We start from the raw sequence: 18,608 nt of genomic DNA, 5'->3' as shown, positions 1-18,608 counted from the left end.
GAATTTCTACTCCTTCAAGCTTGAGAGTTTTTAGATTGAATTTCCTCTTTCTAGTGAAAGGTACGATTACAGCTTTTGACGGATTAATGCTGAGACCCTCCTTTATACACCAAGACTGGGTATACTTCAGAGCCTCCTGCATTCTTTCCGAAAATATGTTGTCAAACTTTCCTCTTACCAAGATGACTATGTCATCTGCGAAGTCCACAACTTCGAAACCTTTTGCTTCTAAGCTTTTGAGAAGATCGTCCACCACTGGCGAAAGAAAGAAAAAGCTTAGTAATGGGTTATATTTTATTGTCTGAAAGTTTGAAAAGGATCGGTCAACTAGGTAATTTTCTGCAGCGTTTTTCCGTGATGTAATTTGAAATTTGACACCCTTAAGCTGTGACAGCAATGAACAACAGAAAAACCAGTGTGCTGCTATGTGGTTTCTATCGCTGCCATGTTCAGAACAAGAATAAAGTTGAGTTTTCTATACGGTGTCTTTTGTTTCAAGTTGTGCTGAGATATTTTATTTTGGGGAGTGGTTACGAAGAGGTTATAATTGGAAACGAGATCAAAAAGTGAATTTCTGGTTAGTTGAGTTTTACTGAAGGAACAAAGAAAATCCGTTAGAATCTATCCGACTTATGAGCATTTGAAAAAGGATGAATTCCGTCCCTATTTCCGTTTTTAAATTTACATTTCACTCCTCTGTAGTGAATCTTCTAGAGAGACGTAATTTTACGTCTAAATATACGTACATGTAGAAGGTTCCTCCCAGTAATGAATGAAAAGACCACTATTATTGTCTAACTCTATTTTTTTTATTTCTGATGAAAATTTAAAACCGAAAGATCATTCTATACATTTTCATTTTGTTTTGGGCGTACAAAAATTAAAAAAAAAAATCTAAACCGTACTGCATCCAGAACCTTGGTAAGATATTGCGTGACTTCCCAAACTAACGATCCGCTTCTTCCATATAATTCACCATTTAATTTCCTCATTGTATGAGGCCGTAGAGCATAGACATTTAGCAGATGCACCGATCAATTTCTTAGCCTCATCCTGAATATGACGCAACAGTGGAACGTAAGAGCTAAGACACCGTTGCCACGTTTCTAAGAATTTCGTAATCTCATCGGCGTTACATTTCTCTCTCGCGACGTCTGTGATGCACTTTTTGGTGTATGGGTCCAGCAGGATGTCATACCCGAGTTGAGTGTACAAATTTTCCAAGTTCCAACCGTTTTGAGGGCTATAGTATCCACCTCGTACCATTATCACGTACAATATGTCGGGGAAATGCTTTTCATCCTGAATATTTCCTCTGCAGTACTGGACGAGAACGTCAAAGGGAAGGTTGGAGATGATCAGGCTGGTGAGTGCCAACTGATCCAATTCCAGCTGCTCGTTGGGCACAAATTTGTCATCCGAGACGAGTGTTCCATAGTTACGAAGGTAGCACTTGAACGATTCGTATGCACGACTATAAACATCGTCGTAGACAATGCTTTCGAGACACTCGCGAGTTCGTCTTTCGTAGCAAGTGTCATCGGGTCGCGGGACAAAGTAGTTGCGCATGACCTGTTGATGCACACCGCTCTCATCATCCCAGGCACCCAAATTAACCAAAGTGCAACGAATGAGTTTCTTCACCTCCTCCTCTGGTGGGTAGGATTGCTCGATGTACCGTCGAACGGTGCAGTTGGGAACTCGATAGTATTCCGCACATTCGTAGAATGCAGTTGGGAAGCTTTTGTAGATAGTGTAATGGGGAAGATCCGCTAGTACCAATGATGAGTACGCGGTGAGAACCAGAATAGTGGCGATACTTTTTATCGTGGTGCAATAAGTTGAACTGCATTGTTGAAGTTCAATGTAGCACTATTTAAGCTAGTGCATTCCGGATATGAAATAGATCCGTGTCTGGAAGATGCGCCGTTTTTGTGACAACTGTCATGTACTGGTAGTGTGCAGTTTACTTGCAACTCATTGTAACAAAAACAGAAACAATATATCGTCGGGTTTCTGGTTTGGTTAGGCACGACTCATTTGATAGCCGGTGTGTTCGTAGGTGGTTTACATAAAACAAACAGAGATGATAAATGCACCCGCGCAACGCACAACTATTGGAAACATTTTTGTCACTCTCAAGTTTAGCAAATTTGCTTGAAGTTGGTTGTTTCCGTCTTTATCGTAATATAACAATGTTTCCAAACAGGTAATTCAAAAACTTGAAACGTTATTTTCGTGCATTTGAATTAATAATTATTGTAGAATTTCATTGGTAATACCCAGAATCAATTTATAGCATCGTATTTTATTAAAAATTTAAGTTCTTAGCGAAAATTAAAACACATCACTTGGTCACACTGTACACATACTGATGTTGTTTACTATTCATTTCGATATACAGAAGCGTCTTGGTTCGAATGACGAAGAGGAATAGCATAAAAAAAGTTTTGTGATATTGTCTCGCCTCTACTTCATCGAGAGGTGTGACCTTTCTGGAACTTTCCTTATTCGTATAACCTGTTGCACCGAGTGCACCTGGTGAAATGGTGACCATAAGAAGGTACTTTCTCTGAATCAAATTGTGGTCCATTATCAACAAGTTATGACTGCTGCTGCAGGGTCCGGTAGCCAATTTCTGTGCCAGTTCACATTGAGTGCCACCACCGTACAGAAGGTGTTCTCACGCGGGAAGGCATGCTACTCTGTGTCTTATGATTAAAAGTTACAAAGTTAATTCTACTATTGGAAACTAGAGCAATCTGCCAGCTTGGTGCTGTTGTTGGCGATGGGTGCAAAACTTTTATTATGCTTGCTACTAGGTAACGGCAGCCGGCTAATTACTTTAGCATTGGCCTCGGAACCATCCACGGAGCAGAACGCCAAGGAGGGATGTCCCAATTGCGGTATGCTTCTTTAGAGATAGTTTTATGGTGGCGTTCTGGCTTGCTGAATCAATTCGTTTTCTTTACAGTTTGTGGTGGTAGTGGTGGTGTAGGATCTGAAGGGTTACGAGTGGTTGGTGGAAATTACAGCCAAATTGGAACGTACCCGTGGATGGCGGCGCTTTTCCACCGAGAAACGTTTGTTTGTGGAGGCAGTTTGATTAACGATCGCTACATTTTGACGGCGGCTCACTGTGTGGCTCGTACGAATCCCAGAGATTTGTTGGTGTTTCTCAAGAGACCCAACATTCTTCATGGTAATCCGGGTAAGATGATTCTTGCAATCGTTTGCCAAATTTAGCCAAATATGTGCTGTAATTCTAGAAATGTTGCGGAGACAAATTATTGCTATTAAGCTAAATCGTTATCAGGGTCTCCGAAATAACAACGATGTAGCGCTGTTAAGTTTGCAGGAACCAGTTCAATTTGGGACGGATTTGATGCCGATATGTTTGCCGTCTGGGTCGGATAGTTATCAGGGGAAGGAGGTAGCGGAAATTGCTCTCTATTTTAATCGTTTGTGGTTTGCCGTAACCATCCGTGTCTAATCCGCAGGCAATGGTCATCGGGTGGGGAGTAACGGCCAACGGGACGTTATCCGATGTACTGCAGGAGCTGATGGTACCCATCCTTTCGAACCAGGAGTGCAAACGATCCGGTTATTTTCGTTTCCAAATCACCAGCCGGATGCTGTGTGCCGGTTTCTTGGAAGGTGGAAAGGATTCGTGTCAGGTAAATTTTCATTTAACAATTAATTTAATTATATACGCTTTCCTACGAAACCGAGCCGTACAAATTTTGAATATCACTAATAGGACAGTTTGGAAACTATTTAAACATGCAATTAGTGTTTCTCGGGAGACGCATATATCAGCTAGCATTGAATGCCATGGTTGTGAACTGAATTTCCGTTTGGGGGTTTAAGCATATTAATTATTAATGTTCTTGAATCAGCTACTAACTGTATTTAAATTATCGCATTATCATTGTGGGTATTATACAACACTTATGTCACTGATTGTGACATTAAAATCACAGATTCAACGGCACGCGCTGTGAACAAATTTGTTAAACTAATTAGAGATAAATTTATTTCTGAGTGTCGTTGCCTATTTTGATATAATTTTCGTTTTATAGATCTTGCTAGAATACACTTTTTCACGGATTTTGGAATATTCGCATCGCATTCGAGGAGAATGTTTGGCAAATAACTGGGACTGCATTAAGAGCTATCATGCCTTTTTAGTAGGCAACTAAACACCATTTGAATTAGTTGCAACAATAAAGCAGTGAAATTACTCAGTCAATAATTGTGTACGAGATTAGAATTAAAATTTGTTAGTTATTCTGCGTATTGATAAGTTAAGAGGTTTTTTAGGCCAAAATAATTCGCCTATCGACCGTAGTTCGGCGTTAAGCCTGAGTTTGTGCAGTTTTTATCGTGATTCAATAAAGTGGTTCAAATAGCACAACTCGTCCACCCTTATCCTACAGCTTTCAGCGTACAGCCTCTTGTTATGAGATGAAATCAAAAATTTTGTGTTCTGGGGGTTTTTGAAATGTTACTCCTATTAAAACTTTTGTAAATACACAGTTACTCGATCCAAAGCTCTCTTTATGTGTCTGAATGTTGGAGCCCAACGAGCTTCCATATTTGTAATCTGTCAACTCTATGGTAAGATAATTTATCTTTACACCTGCCTGGCTACTACACAATAACAATTTGTACAACATGCAAATCTCCACACTCATATATTCCCACCTTTTGGATATAATAAATTTTCTTCAGGTCAACACATTTGTGGTGACCAGGGGAACAGGTGAGCAGTTGAAACAAAGTAAAGACAACGGATCAACAAAAAATTATTTCAAGTCGTTCACTTCTAAAATTCCCAGCGATAAAGTTAATACATATTAGCTATGTTTTTGCAAAGTTGGTCTATTCAATGTCCTTTCATAGGAAACATGTCACTTCCTTGGACTTAACACTGCTCATTCAATTCTAACCAATACTAGCGCTATCTTGTATATACACTTTCATGCACTTGTTCTTCGAACCCTAGTTGTTTTTAAAAACCTTGTTTGTTTCCCAGAGCATGAAGGGCATCGCGCAGAATTTTTCTATTGAACGAAATTCTGGAGAATTTGGCGGATATGCCTCCTGCGGCACAATAAAAACATCGTTAGCTTTGTACAACTCTATCACCGGTTGTGCATGATGGCTTGATGCCAGATCCGGCCGAAATCGTGAGGTCGTAAGAATAGCGGCACTCTCATCTGGAGGCATTTTTCTTTATATATTTGGTCGTTGATGGTGTCGGTCATTATGGATAGCTTGCTGAAATTGCCACACCCACAGATTGCCTGCCAAACCAAATACTTCTTGGGGAATTTGTCGACCTTCCGGAGCTTCCCTGAAACATCCAGGCGGAACTTGTCGAAGAAAAACTTTAGGTCGAGGAACGACTTGCCGTTCGCTTCAATGTACGTCTCGCAGTTTGTTTACCAATTCGGTTAGGCACCTTCTTTACAGACTTTCAGCCCGCTCCATTGTATGCCAGACGACCAAACGGAACAATTGATCCGAATTGAAGGGTTCAGATTACGCTTGTGGTAATCCCTTATCTTCCTTTTCATTAGGGAGTGGGTTGTTTTCACTTTTCTTCTGCTGCCAACTCGCCGCTGGGTCTTCTGAGTCGCCTTGAACGACACATGGTCAAAAGGTCGATTCCCCTGATCTATCGCGTCCATGATGTTTTGTCGCATCACTTCGTACTTTAAGACCATCTCGACTTTACTGTTGTAACAAATTCGCTACTTCATTTCCAGTCAACAGTCAACAACACATACTGTTATATATTTTTCACATATTACGAGATCTCGACTATCTAGTAATGATAGTTACAACTACACGTAAAATGTTTACTTGTCACTTTAAAAGTAACAATGAAAGATTCTCTTTTTTTTTTGTAATATATTTGTTACTTTTTTTTTTATTCTCGCTTATTTACCGTCGGTCTAGTTCCGCCACTGTTGTTGTGCCAATCACCGACGCCCGGGGAGGCGACTCCACCCAGGACCCTAACTCACGACCCGTTGATTAACGGACCGGCGCCAACGGCTTTACTTCCTCATGCGATGGAAGGCGTGATCCCAGAGATTTTTCGCCTCAGAAAATCTCTCGGTGTCGGCTAGAATTGAATCTAGACCAGTTGGGTTGGTTGTGAGTGGATCACGCCACCTCACAACCATCGACACCTATGTCGGCGGTGGGATTCGAACCCAGGCGTCGAGCGTGGTTGGCGGAGACGTTACCAACTACGCTAGGTTCCCGCTCTATATATTTGTTACTTGAAAAGCAATAAAAATAATCTTGATGTAACAACAAATCCCAAATATTATTCTTCTTATATGATGGATGCGAATGTGAATGACATTTATTTTCTTGCAAGCAGGGGCAAACTGTGTTGAAAACATATACACACAGCGCCAGTGGCAAAGCCAAGGGGGAAGAGGAAGGGTCAAGGGCTCAAACCGTTTTAGAGCATTTGATCTTCAATTTATTTTCCAGTGTTAGAGCTCTGCATTTCATTAGCAGTATCAGGGTTGAAATGTCTCGTCTCCTCGAAAAAAAATCCCCCTGCAAAATTTCGGGGACTTCGAGATGTTTAAGGCATCGTATACAAATTACGTAACGTTAAAATCTTGATTTCAGATCCCCTTTTCCTATGTAACAATAAGTAACGTTCAATATGACTCCCTCCCCCTAAAACTTTTCGTATTTCTTATGGGTCCTAAAACAACTGTGTAACTTTTCAGATCGATCGGTGAAACACCCGATTTGCGCCCGATTTTAAAAGCTTCCATACGATTTTACATGGGAAAAACCACTTTTTCAGAATTTTTTCTGTAGAGATGTCCAGTTGACTCCTAAAAATATATCAATACATGATATTTATAGGAAATTTTCCTGGTAAAAACTCTTCTGAATACCGCAAGGCGCTACTTTGATTGTGAAAAAAGATATTCACCCCAGACTGATTGAATATCTGACGAACGGCTCACCATTGAATTTTACTAGCAATACTGCTGCAGCATGCTGCTGTTGCAAATTCAACCATGTGATAAGAAATAATATCGCTTAAATTTGTTTTGGAGGTTTCCCCGAAGATACTATGAGCAAAAATCAAACTTTGAAAATTAATTCCACGTGAAATTATTTCTCTCACTTAAACAAGTTTGCAATAGTAGCATGCTGTAGCAGTGTTGCTGGAAAATTTCAATGGTGAGCCGTCCGTCAGGCATTCAATCAGTTTGGGGTGAATAGCTGTTTCTACAAGCATCGTAGCGCCTTACGGTCTTTAAAGGAGTTTCTCCCAGGAAAATTTCCTACAAATATCATGTATTGATATATTTTTGAGAGCCAACTGGACATCTCTAGAGAATAAGTGTTGAAAAAGAGGATTTTCCCATATGAAATCGTATGGAAACTTTAAAAATCGGGCGCAAATCGGGCGTTTCACCGATCGATCTGGAAAGTTACACAGTTGTTATGGAACCCATAAGGAACACGAAAAGTGCATGGGAGCTAACATTTATTTTTTGTCTCACCCTACTGACCATCCTACAAATTTTCAGTTTTGAGCAAACTTTCAGTTCCGTAACTGTCTCAATTCCTGTGTACTAACCACAACGTGATAAAAATTTATCGAAACCAAGCTTTTTTGAAACCAAATGTCTTGGCAATACATCAAACCTTGAAATCTGGTGTAGTTAAAATAAATCCAAAAAAATCGACTTTCTGTCTTCCAGTTCGAATACCTACTGACTCGACAATCCATCCATTTCTAAGAAATTTGGCATAAATAACATTCTCGGCACATTCGCTGTATTACCAAGACAGCTAATATACGTTTATTATGATGAAGGTTAGAATAATAATATATCATCTAACAATTTTGAATGTGAAAAGAGATTCCGAATGAATCTTAGTGAATAAACAAAAAATTCACAAGCATTCGCAGGCTTTTACTCTTCTATAAATGTGTATATTTAAGTTTTTACTCTTTTGATACTATCCGGTCACGATTGTTTAGTAGGGCGCCAATCATCGTATGGAAAAAAAGTGACCAGAAAATTTCAAAAAAAAACCCTATACAAAATGTTCACTTGCTCGAAAAAACACCCTGTGCAAAATTTCAGCTCAATCGGACTTAAAATGGGGTGGCGCAAAGCGATTGAAGTTTGGCTTTTTTGAAAACCAAAAAATTACCCAAGGGAAACGTCGAGAATTGGTGTCATCTGAAAAAAATTTATTTTGCAAAAATTTACTCTCTGGGACTTAGTAGTTTTTCCAATTGTGGAAGGCGGAGTTCAAAATGTTTAGAATTTATCTTTTGAAATTGATCACTAGTCTCTCGAAATAGCTTGTATAATGATATACACTATAACTAGCATCGAATACATTATGTTTCATTAGGGTGGTTCATTTATTCGACATAGGGTGGTTCATAATATTTTGTAAAAATGAGTATAAAACGAAAAAAATCACTTTTCACTGAATACCAATAGAAAAATTTATGAAAATATAATGTTTGTTATGTCATTGTCGTTAGGGTGGCAATGTTGAATTGGAAAAATTATAAGTAAAATAGCAAAATATTACAAAACAAATTTACAAAATGTATCAAACTACTCTGTGCAAAAAAAAAATTATCTCAACCAAAATTAAGATTGTGTCTCGTGGAAAATGTTGAATGCTTTCATGTCATTTGCAAAATCACACACGGGAGGTACATGGAGTTTTAATATTTGAAAAATGTTTTCGATTCCAAGTGTCTTAAACTTTTAAATGAAACGGTGGAAACTGATGGAATAAGTTATATTACTTTGTTTGAAAAATCTACTTTCTAAGACACTTGCACTCGTTTTTCGAATGTTGTACCAGACAATTTATTCGTTTTATTTACCACAATAATGTCCTTTGCCAACACTTGATTGAACACACAGTGCTCTGGCTTATATAATCGGACAAAAGACTGTATCGATGTTATTCAGTGATAATGAGAGTATAGGGATCTCAATCAGATACGCAACACGTTTGACTCGTTGTTTCTGGGTTTGCGTCGTTTTGACAGTTCGACCATACATTTTCTGTCAAGTTTACATCATCAGAACGTGAACGAGCCCATTGGCTTAAACTTTGCATGGACGTTTTTGTAGGCAAAGGATGCCATTTTGTGCTATTGGTTTAATTTATTGAAACACAACTCATTTTCGAAAAGCTATTGGAAAATGCTATTTCGGATAGGTATTGATGATTACAAAAAATTTTAGTGCCAACACGGTTCGTTTGAGCGGTGTGACATCTTCGGCAAAGTTGTAGATAATAGTTTTGTTTTTTTAAAAAAATATACACTATGAAAACAAATTACTAATTAAAAAAAAAAAAAAAAAAGAAAGTTAGAAATTAACTATCGAAAACAGCCCATTTAAAAAACCGATTTTTTTTTATAAAAACTACGAAACTACGATACACTATGCCAATCAAATAAACCGTTGGCAAAGTTGTAGATAATATTTTGTCCTTTCAAAAAAGATATGCCTTTAAAAAAAATAATTGAAAATAATTTTTTTTTTCAAAAAACATTTTTTTTTTTCAAAAAATGATAACTTTTTTTTCTTGATTTCTATATGATCGGACTGGTTTCATTTTGGTAATCTTCCGTGGGTTTTATTTAAAAAATCAAGTTTTAAAAAATGAGCCCTTCTGAATAATTAACTTTTAATCTTTCTTGTAACTTTTGAACAGATAATTTTTTAATGTAATTTTTTTGGAAAGGCCGAATTATTATCTACAACTTTGTCGAGGACGTCACACCAATCAAACGAACCGAAGTGCTTTTTTATATTTTATACTCATTTTTCACAATATTATGAACCACCCTATGCCGAATAAATGAACCACCCTAATGAAACATAATGTATTCGATGTTAGTTATAGGGTATATCATTATACAAGCTATTTCGAGAGACTAGTGATCAATTTCAAAAGATAAATTCTAAACATTTTGAACTTCGCCTTCCCAGAGAGTGAATTTTTGCAAAAAAAAAAAAAATCAGATGACACCAATTCTCGACGTTTCATGCGTTTTTTAGTCATTTGGCATAAAAAAAATTCGAAAACCGAAATTTCACGTACCCCCTCCCCTTGGGTGATTTTCCGGTTTTCAAAAAAGCCAAACTTCAATCGCTTTGCGTCACCCCATTTTAAGTTCGATTGAGCTGAAATTTTGCACATGGTGTTGTTTCGAGCAGGTGAATATTTTGTATAGGGTTTTTTTTTTGAAATTCGAGATGACCATTTTGACTGGCACCCTAATGTAGATATCGTGACCCTGGTAAGGTAGCATACCGAAACCTTTCTTCAACCACGAACAACCCCAGCAAACCAGAAGTCGTATAAGGATGTTAATTTTTAGTCGCTCAAATGTGCATGTCAAGTTTGAAATTACATAAGATGCAACATTAAATTTGTTTATATCGTATAAAATTTAGATCCTATAAAACGCAATATTAGGTTATATACAAAGCCACTTAACGTGTCATATCAAATTTTAAAATGCGTCAATCCTCTAAGTCGTATACAATGCAATACAAAGTTTTAAATGAGGCCATTCAAGAGAGCATGCAAAGTTATACAAAATCGTAACCGATTTATTTTTACAATGTACTTATATGGCCTCCAGATTTGTACACATAGGCGCATTTCATGCAGCTTATATGGTCATTTTTTACCAAGTAAGGGTTCACTTAACAGAGTTGAGTGCGAGTTAAATGAACCAATTTGTTTGCTGGGACGAATTTAGAAATACGGAACGGATCAATCGGCAACGACCTAGGCTACGAACACGGAAAAAAATTAAGGGGACATCCACATACCACGTGGACAGCTTTGGGGGGGGGGGGGGGGGGTTGGCTGGTCCATACAAATTTTTGGAGAATTTATATGGGCAGTTGTCCACGGAGGGGAAGGGGGAGGTGGGTCAAAATCGTTAAAAATCTGTCCACGTGGTATGTGGATGGCCCCTAAGGTAAACGATTGGAAATTGGGTGCTTGAAACGTCCGAGCTCTCAATGAATTGGCGCGGGCTGGCTTGCTTGCTCGAGAACTACAGCGGCAGGGAGTCGAAATCGCAGCGATTCAGGAGGTTCGGTGGCCACATTCCGGAGAAAGTGAATTCCGTGCAGTATACTTTATTGCACGCACTTCTTTCAAGTACCACATCTACTACAGTGGCGGCAAAGCAGCGGAACGGGGCGCCGGTTGCGTAGTGCTGGGAAATCAAAATACAAGAGTCATCTGGTGGGGGCCCGTAAATGACCGTATACGCGTGTTGAGGATTAAGGGCAAATTCTTCAACTACAGTTTAATCAACACCTACGCACCGACAAACAACAAATCCGATGAAGTCAAAGATGAGTTGTTGTCATACTTGAGCGAATCTATGACGAGTGCCCAAAACACGACGTAAAAGTCGTCATCGGAGACGCAAACGCACAGGTTGGGAGGGAGGAATTCTTCCGTCCGGTCATAGGAAGGCATAGCCTCCACTCGTCAACCAATAAAAACGGCCTGAGGCTGATAAACTTTGCCGCGGCCAGAGGAATGGCCATATGTAGCTCCTATTATCCACGTTTGAATATTCGGAAACACACCTGGAGGCATCCAAATGGAGAAGCCTGCTCCCAGATCGATCACGTACTGATTGACGGCACTTTTCGGATGTTACTGATGTTAGGTCTTTTCGGGGACCAAACATTGACTCTGACCATTATCTCGTCGTTTGTAAGATCCGCGCACGGTTGTCGAACGTGCTGAAATCTCGCACAGAGAGGACGACGCGTTTCAACATTCAGTGGTTGAAAGCTGATGGCGTGGCAGCAGAATACGCCAGAGAGCTGGATCAACGGATCGCAGAACAGCAGGAGGAAGGAGTGGAAAACATAAATGGGCTGTGGAGCATTATCCACGTCGCCATCGAAACGACTGCGAGAGAGGTGGTAGGTACGACGCGTGGAAGGTAGCCTGTTGGTTGGTTCGATGCCGAGTGCCAGAGAGCGACAGATAAGAAGAACCGTGCCAGGAGCCGTGAGTACGAGGAGCAGGTGCTCGCCAGCGCAGAGGACAGCTATGCTCAAAACGACGTGCGGAGGTTCTATAGAACTGTCGACAGAGTCAGAAGCAGAAATTTTCCTGTGCCGGTCATGTGTAATGACAAGGACGGCAAGCTGCTTACTGATGAACCGACGGTTGCAGCCAGGTGGAAGGAACATTCTCAGGCGCTATTGAACGGTAAGGAGCCGGATGAGCAGAGCAGGAACAGGATTACGATTATGAGTGACAAAAAAGCTGTGGAGCCACCAACACAGGAGGAGGTGAAAAAAGCGATTAGTGAGCTGAAGAATGGCAAGGCCGCTGGGAAGGACGGTATCCCGGCCGAACTTCTCAAAGCGGGAAGAGAGCGGCTGTACTATGCGATCCACCAGATAATACTAAGGATCTGGGCGGATGAACAAATGCCGAGCGACTGGTTGGAAGGCCTCATATGCCCTATCTATAAGAAGGGTCATCGATTGGATTATGGCAACTATCGAGGCATAACGTTGCTCAACTCCGCATATAATGTGCTCTCCCGTATCCTGTTCTTCAGATTGAGACCGTTAACGGAATCCTTTGTTGGCGAATACCAGGCTGGTTTTCGACAAGGGCGTTCCACGATGAATCAAATTTTCACCCTGCGACAGATCCTCGATAAGTTCCGGGAGTACAACTTACCGACTTACCGACCATCTGTTTGTGGACTTTAGAGCGGCATACGACTCAGTGAAAAGAAACGAGCTGTGGGAGATCATGCTGGAACATGGTTTCCCTACGAAACTAATTAAGCTGAGTCGTATGACACTGGAGGGATCAAAATCGTGCGTGCGGATAGCTGGCGAGACATCAGCCGCGTTCGTAACGTTGGATGGACTGAAGCAGGGGGATCCGCTCTCCAACATACTGTTTAACATCGCTCTTGAGGGTGCGGTAAGAAGAGCAAATGTGGAAAGAAGCGGTACGATCATCACGAAATCTCACATGCTTCTTGGTTTTGCGGACGACATCGATATCATCGGTATCAACCGTAAGGCCGTGGAGGAGGTACCATTTAAGAGAGAAGCAGCGAGATTGGGACTAGTCATTAACTCTGCCAAAACGAAGTACATGGTAGCTGGCAGAGAGCGTGGGAGTCCTCGTGGTGTTGGTGCTGAGGTGGAGATAGATGGGGAACGATTTGAAGTGGTTAACGAATTCGTGCGCAGACGCATGAACCACGAGTTGTACCAGGTATACAAACATGCTGATATAGTGAAGGTAATACAGCGGGGCAGGCTTCAGTGGGCTGGACATGTAGCCAGGATGCCTGACGAGAGAGCCGCCAAAACTATCTTCAGTAGAGAACTAGGAAGAGGCCGTCGACTCCGTGGTAAGCCTCGCACGCGGTGGATGTGCGCGATGGAAGAAGATGCACGATCTGCTGGTGTACGAGGAGAATGGAGAGCGGCTGCCCAAGACAGAAGAAGCTGGACATCTCTAATTCGTTCGGCCCTAGACCGGTTAACGGTCCGTTAGCCAACAAAGTAAAGTAAGTAAGGAATTTATTTTGGATAGCATATCTGCGCGCTTGGAGCGAGTTCAAGTTCATTCTTATGGGCTTTGCAGTATTTACTTATAAAAGATATGCGTATTATAAAATAGGCTTCATGACGTTCTTTTACCTAAAACAGGAATCCAAACACTATTAGCTTTCAATAAGGGTATCGCAAACATAGTTTTGTTGAATTTACACAACGTGAAGTGGAAATGGCGATAACAGGGGAATCCATGTTGTCCCGGAAGTGGCGAATGAAGCCTATATTCAAAAATATGTCTTTTGAAAGATTTCTGATGAAAAATCCTGAAGATAGAGGTGTCACACGCTATATATGGTGCAAAAACATAAACGTTCCCTAGTAAAGGTTCTTCTGAGAACTTCCGGATGAAAAATAGCCATTTCTCGATGAGTTCTTGGCCGATTCCGGATCTTGATGGACCATTCGCTTCAGAAATGCTTTTGTCAAATATGTCAATGATGCGAATAAGCATTTTTATCAGGTAACCCATTATCAAATACATCCAAAAATTTGCAGATTTGACATGCCTACCGGAACTCAGGAATATTTCCTACTTACGGTGACCTAGGCCAGATCTGTGGTCAAAAAATGAAACTTCAAAAGTTTTCCAGTTCAATAGTGTTCGAATTATTAAAATCCAATAATATTTGGCAAAGCTACGGCATTTCAAATTCCATCAAAATTTTGCCTATCCTACTTATTTTGACTATCCCCTGTATGTTGAAAAACGTATCTTAACACGTTTGTTTATGTAAATGGATTGAGTTCTAAAACCAACGTCACTTCTTCTGCAAAATAGCGAAACCATTTCGAATTTTTACACGAAAAGTGACGTTGGTACGCCTGAATGGTCTAGTTTGCCATGCGTACTGATCTGTAGGCAGCAGCAAGAAGTTGGCATCGCAGTGTGGTATGCTATTTTATGCATACCTTAACGTCATTACACTGTAAATAAAAATCACGTCGAAGTAAAGTGATTTGCCGTTGAATTCGCACTACTTTCCCAACATTTCAGGGTTGAATTGAAATTTTTCGAAATATGTTAATGCAAGGAAACAATGAAATCAACAGCAAATCACTTGATTTTCTGTTGTTATGCTCATTTTTGTTGATATGCCTATGTTTGAGATGCAGAATGTCGGTCAGTTGGATAATAATTATATAAATTCACAATAAATTCAAGAGACTTCTTTATATTTCAGATTTTTCATTTCAATTTAATTTTAGATTTTGAATTTAATAATAAGATGATCCCTATCACTGTATCGATGCAATCGACTTCCGGATATGTAAAAGAGTCGTTTTATTGTTACTTTAATTTAAAAGATTCGATAAAACTTACGCTCAAATAAATTTTTGATCTCTGGGTAAATGTACTGCTTGCGCCGCACAGTGTGTCCAAATCGAGAAACGGACGGCAAAACTAATTTTTCAAGTCCTATCTTATTCATATATTCTAAAAAGTTGCTTCGTTTACTGCTGACCTCCATATGCTTTAATGGAATCAATTATAAATTTCGCCGTATAGAGGGCGCCATACTTAACTTTCAAACGTGACTTGCTAGACGAATAGTTTCTTTTGCAAAGTTGTGTAAAATTTTATTACAAAACTGTTTACTAAATACCTTAAACCTCTAGAAATTGAAATTTCAGAGCTACAAGACCTTTGATAAAAAGGCTTTTAAAAGCAGTTTTTCATCCATATGTTCAACTCTAAGGCCCAAAACATGACTGTGTAAAATTGAAAGTGACGTTGTAAATCAAGATGAACAATTTCTAGTGATATATTGGTTATTTTACACAGTATTCATGAATAAAAACTGGAAAAAAGTGTTTTTAAAGGCTTTTCTCATTTGAGTTGAAACTCGAAAAGGCGCAAACGAATCCAAGCTTCTATGAAGCCATTCGATAGAGTACCTTTCTGACTAACAGAAAAACACAAAACAAAAAATGGCCAACTGAAGTTACCGATTTTTACATGCATTTGTGCGCTCTTTATAGCACAAAGGCCGGCGCGTACACTACGTTTCCGTTTCCATACCCAACGAACAGACACCACAATGGGGCTAAATCTTGAAACGGACGGAAATAGGAAATTTTGAAGTCCAATGTTATCAGTATCTTCAAGAAAGTTGTTTCTTTTACTGTTGTCCTTTATATGCTTCAATTCAACCCGCTACAATTTTCACCATATAGAGGGCGCCACACCTAACTTTTGAACGTGACTTGCTAGACGAGTAGTTCCGCCAACATTCGCCATCGTCACTATTTTTGTTTCGTTCTATGGTTTTGTCGTTCGTCAATTGGAATTGCAGCTATAATTCAATTGATTTAAATAGTGGTGATAATGCAAGAGATATTCATTATAATACGATGGTGATTTTCATTAACCAGGTTTCAACGCAAGATCATTTCATTGGAAAGTCGAGAAATCAACACTAAATCACTTCAACTTGCAGTGTGATGTGACGAATTGAGTCAAGTGCCAAAACACTTGAAGTAATCGTGACATTCTTCTATAGTGTGTATTATGCAAAATGGCGCTTACGTCACTTCTAATTTTCGATATTTCTCTGCTAATTATCAACATTTTTGAAAACGGCAACAAGCATCTTGAAGGAGACTGCGAAAAAAATGAAAAAAATGCACTTACGTCAAAGTGCCAGCCCACGGCAGAGATGGTTAACAACAGTCTTGAAAAATTTACGGAATTAGCGCTGGATTTGCGGAGGATAAAAAAATGGATTTCAATTAACGACATTGTTATTGCTATTTTTCTACGGTAGGTTTAGTGTAAATTAAATTACAGTTTAGTTTAGTTAAGTGGTTATAAAAAAAAGAAATTTAGTACTAAGTACTAGTATTTATTCCTATTTTTCAAAATACCATTTTTTACTTCTAAAATTTTTAAGAACTTGCAAACTCCACCCCCCCCCCCCCCTCTATTTGAAGTTCTGGCTACGTCCATGAACAAAGCCACTTGAAAAAATGTAACCTATGTATTGAGGTGGCCACGCTTTTCTTCATCACGCTTTAAGGCACGAGTGTACCGAAATGCGACTTAGCTGTAATTACCCATTGGGAAATTTTTAAAGAATACGAAACCTTTTTGATTAGGAAATAAGGGGCTATCCACATTCCACGTGGACAGCTTGGAAGGTGGGGGTGCGGGGGGGGGGGGGGTATGTGGAATGTCCACGGTCCATTCAAAATTTCTAGAATTTACATGGGTAGTTGTTCACGGAGAAAGAGGGGAGGGGGGTTAAAATCGTTAAAAATCTGTCCACGTGGAATGTGGATGGCCTCTAATATAATTCTGTTCACCCCACCCTGGGGCGAATTGAATTAGGTCTACGAAGAAACTTTCAAAACACAACTAAAGGTAATTGAATCGGTGATTTGATTGATTCCCATTGATATAAAACGTGCTTCGCGTTTCTTTTCAGCAATGTTACATCATTGCACCAATTTACTTAAATACAATAGAGCAAGAAAACTTTAATTGCGTTACAAGGAGAAAACTTAAAAGCTTTTAAAGTTATAAACCTATAAGAGCAGACACTTCACATCGCATCAACGTCTAGACCAATTCTCCCTTCCTTTACTTTTCACAGGGTGACAGCGGTGGACCGCTCCAGCTGCCAAATCCTGAAACCGGTCGCTACGAAATTGTCGGCGTCGTATCATGGGGGAACGAGTGTGCCCAGCGCAATTATCCCGGAGTGTACGCTCGGGTGACCAAATTCGTCGGGTGGCTCAGAGCCACCAGCCGGGATGCTTGCTGGTGTCAGTAGCGGCTTCGTGACACCACCGCCCCGAGATAACGACAATCCACCGAAAGGTTATTTTACATACGCTTTATCCGCTGACGTTCGCAGGAACCTAAGTTGCTGTTGGGAGGAGGAAGACTGACGGCAATGGAAAATTTTATTTTTATATAATACCATGATTCATTGTACGATCCGATTTCAATCTGTTTAATGTTTCAAGTTCACCCATAATGACACAGGAAAAGGGAGAAATACAATTTTCATTGCGTCTATCACGAGCGTCTGCCGTTCGGAGAGATTTTCATTTTCCGTACCGTGTCGCTGTTATGAAATAATTTGAAATAACTTTATTGCCACTGAAGGAGAGCAAGCAAAAGAGGTACTCTTTTCTACCGGAAAGTTCTTTCCGGGAATAATCATCTTCGAGGTTCGTTACAGTCATTCTGTTTTGTTACGCACAAACGGTTCGTTCGAATCTTCTACTCCATGGTACTTCCTAATATTCTCCTACAACCTAATGCTTCTTGGGATCAATACGAGGACCCACCGTACGTGAAATGTCACACAAAAAAAAGCGGATAAATTGTCACACCTACACGCAGTAGCAGCATCAGTACCTCTGATGGAGGATAATAATTCTTCTGGCAATAAAAACAACATTTTTATCGTGATATCTTTTATCAAGATTGCGACCGCCCGAGAAATGGACTTCTTTTTCGCCACAGCAGCACCTTCGAGCAACACCGGGCAAGACAAATTGGGTTGCCGTGAAATTTATGGCTGTTATGATAGCCTGCTTAGTTGGTTTCTTTGAAATTTAAAACTTTCGGTGGTATAATGGTTCTTATAATGATTATACAACTATACAACTCGAATGAACGAAGGATTATTTTTCATGATTTAGAACAGAAAGTTGAAATTGAAGGATTAACATGAAATGGAAAGGAATATTAAAAAGGGTTGGAAACCTGACCTGACCCGATGAGTCTTGAATACCAAAATTCATGTTGTAGTTTTGCTTAAATAATTGAACCGTATTTCATTCATTGTTAGTTCAACAAAAAAAACGGACTTTAACATTTATAACGCCCTGTATATTCTTCAACCTGTTTAAACTTACGATACACAATTAAAATTAAAAAAGGTAAGCAATTCTAATCGGAGACTCAAGATTCGA

General features: G+C 39.7%; 3 protein-coding genes across 5 annotated transcripts in view; 1 reads left to right on the top strand and 2 right to left on the bottom strand.

Annotated features, from left to right (window-relative positions):
* Nucleotides 1-18,608, bottom strand: part of LOC129726583 (synaptotagmin-1) — a 119,498-nt gene that overhangs the window by 99,373 nt on the left and 1,517 nt on the right. The window lies entirely within an intron of this gene.
* LOC129728400 (general odorant-binding protein 45-like) lies at nt 973-2,392 on the bottom strand. Its single transcript, XM_055686839.1, has 2 exons — nt 2,373-2,392; nt 973-1,846 (listed from the first exon to the last, which is right to left on the bottom strand). Exons 1-2 carry the CDS (start codon nt 2,390-2,392, stop codon nt 973-975), a joined length of 894 nt encoding a protein of 297 aa, XP_055542814.1.
* Nucleotides 2,633-18,120, top strand: LOC129726584 (trypsin II-P29-like). 2 transcript variants are annotated; one of them, XM_055683463.1, is made up of 5 exons: nt 2,633-2,906; nt 2,975-3,211; nt 3,270-3,433; nt 3,501-3,677; nt 4,083-4,370. In XM_055683463.1, the coding sequence occupies exons 1-5, from the start codon at nt 2,789-2,791 to the stop codon at nt 4,200-4,202; spliced, it is 816 nt and encodes a 271-aa protein (XP_055539438.1). In that variant the 5' UTR covers nt 2,633-2,788; the 3' UTR covers nt 4,203-4,370. The 2 variants fall into 2 exon arrangements, with proteins under 2 accessions (XP_055539438.1, XP_055539437.1); XM_055683462.1 differs by lacking the exon at nt 4,083-4,370 and adding an exon at nt 17,276-18,120 and having other exon boundaries at nt 2,634-2,906.

This window comes from Wyeomyia smithii, chromosome 3, assembly GCF_029784165.1.
Source record: "Wyeomyia smithii strain HCP4-BCI-WySm-NY-G18 chromosome 3, ASM2978416v1, whole genome shotgun sequence".
NCBI lineage: Eukaryota > Metazoa > Arthropoda > Insecta > Diptera > Culicidae > Wyeomyia > Wyeomyia smithii.
The sequence above is the reverse complement of the archived record's forward strand: the minus strand, read 5'-3'. Positions and strand labels throughout refer to the sequence as shown.

Excerpts from the sequence above, each read along its gene's own strand:
- LOC129728400 (XM_055686839.1), bottom strand. The coding sequence starts at position 2,392 with ATGAATAGTAAACAACATCA. Across the intron at positions 1,847-2,372 it reads ATGAATAGTAAACAACATCA|TTCAACTTATTGCACCACGA; the intron begins GTATGTGTACAG and ends TCAACAATGCAG.
- LOC129726584 (XM_055683462.1), top strand. The coding sequence starts at position 2,789 with ATGGGTGCAAAACTTTTATTATGCTTGCTACTAGGTAACGGCAGCCGG. Across the intron at positions 3,212-3,269 it reads CATTCTTCATGGTAATCCGG|AAATGTTGCGGAGACAAATT; the intron begins GTAAGATGATTC and ends CTGTAATTCTAG. Across the intron at positions 3,678-17,275 it reads GTGGAAAGGATTCGTGTCAG|GGTGACAGCGGTGGACCGCT; the intron begins GTAAATTTTCAT and ends TACTTTTCACAG.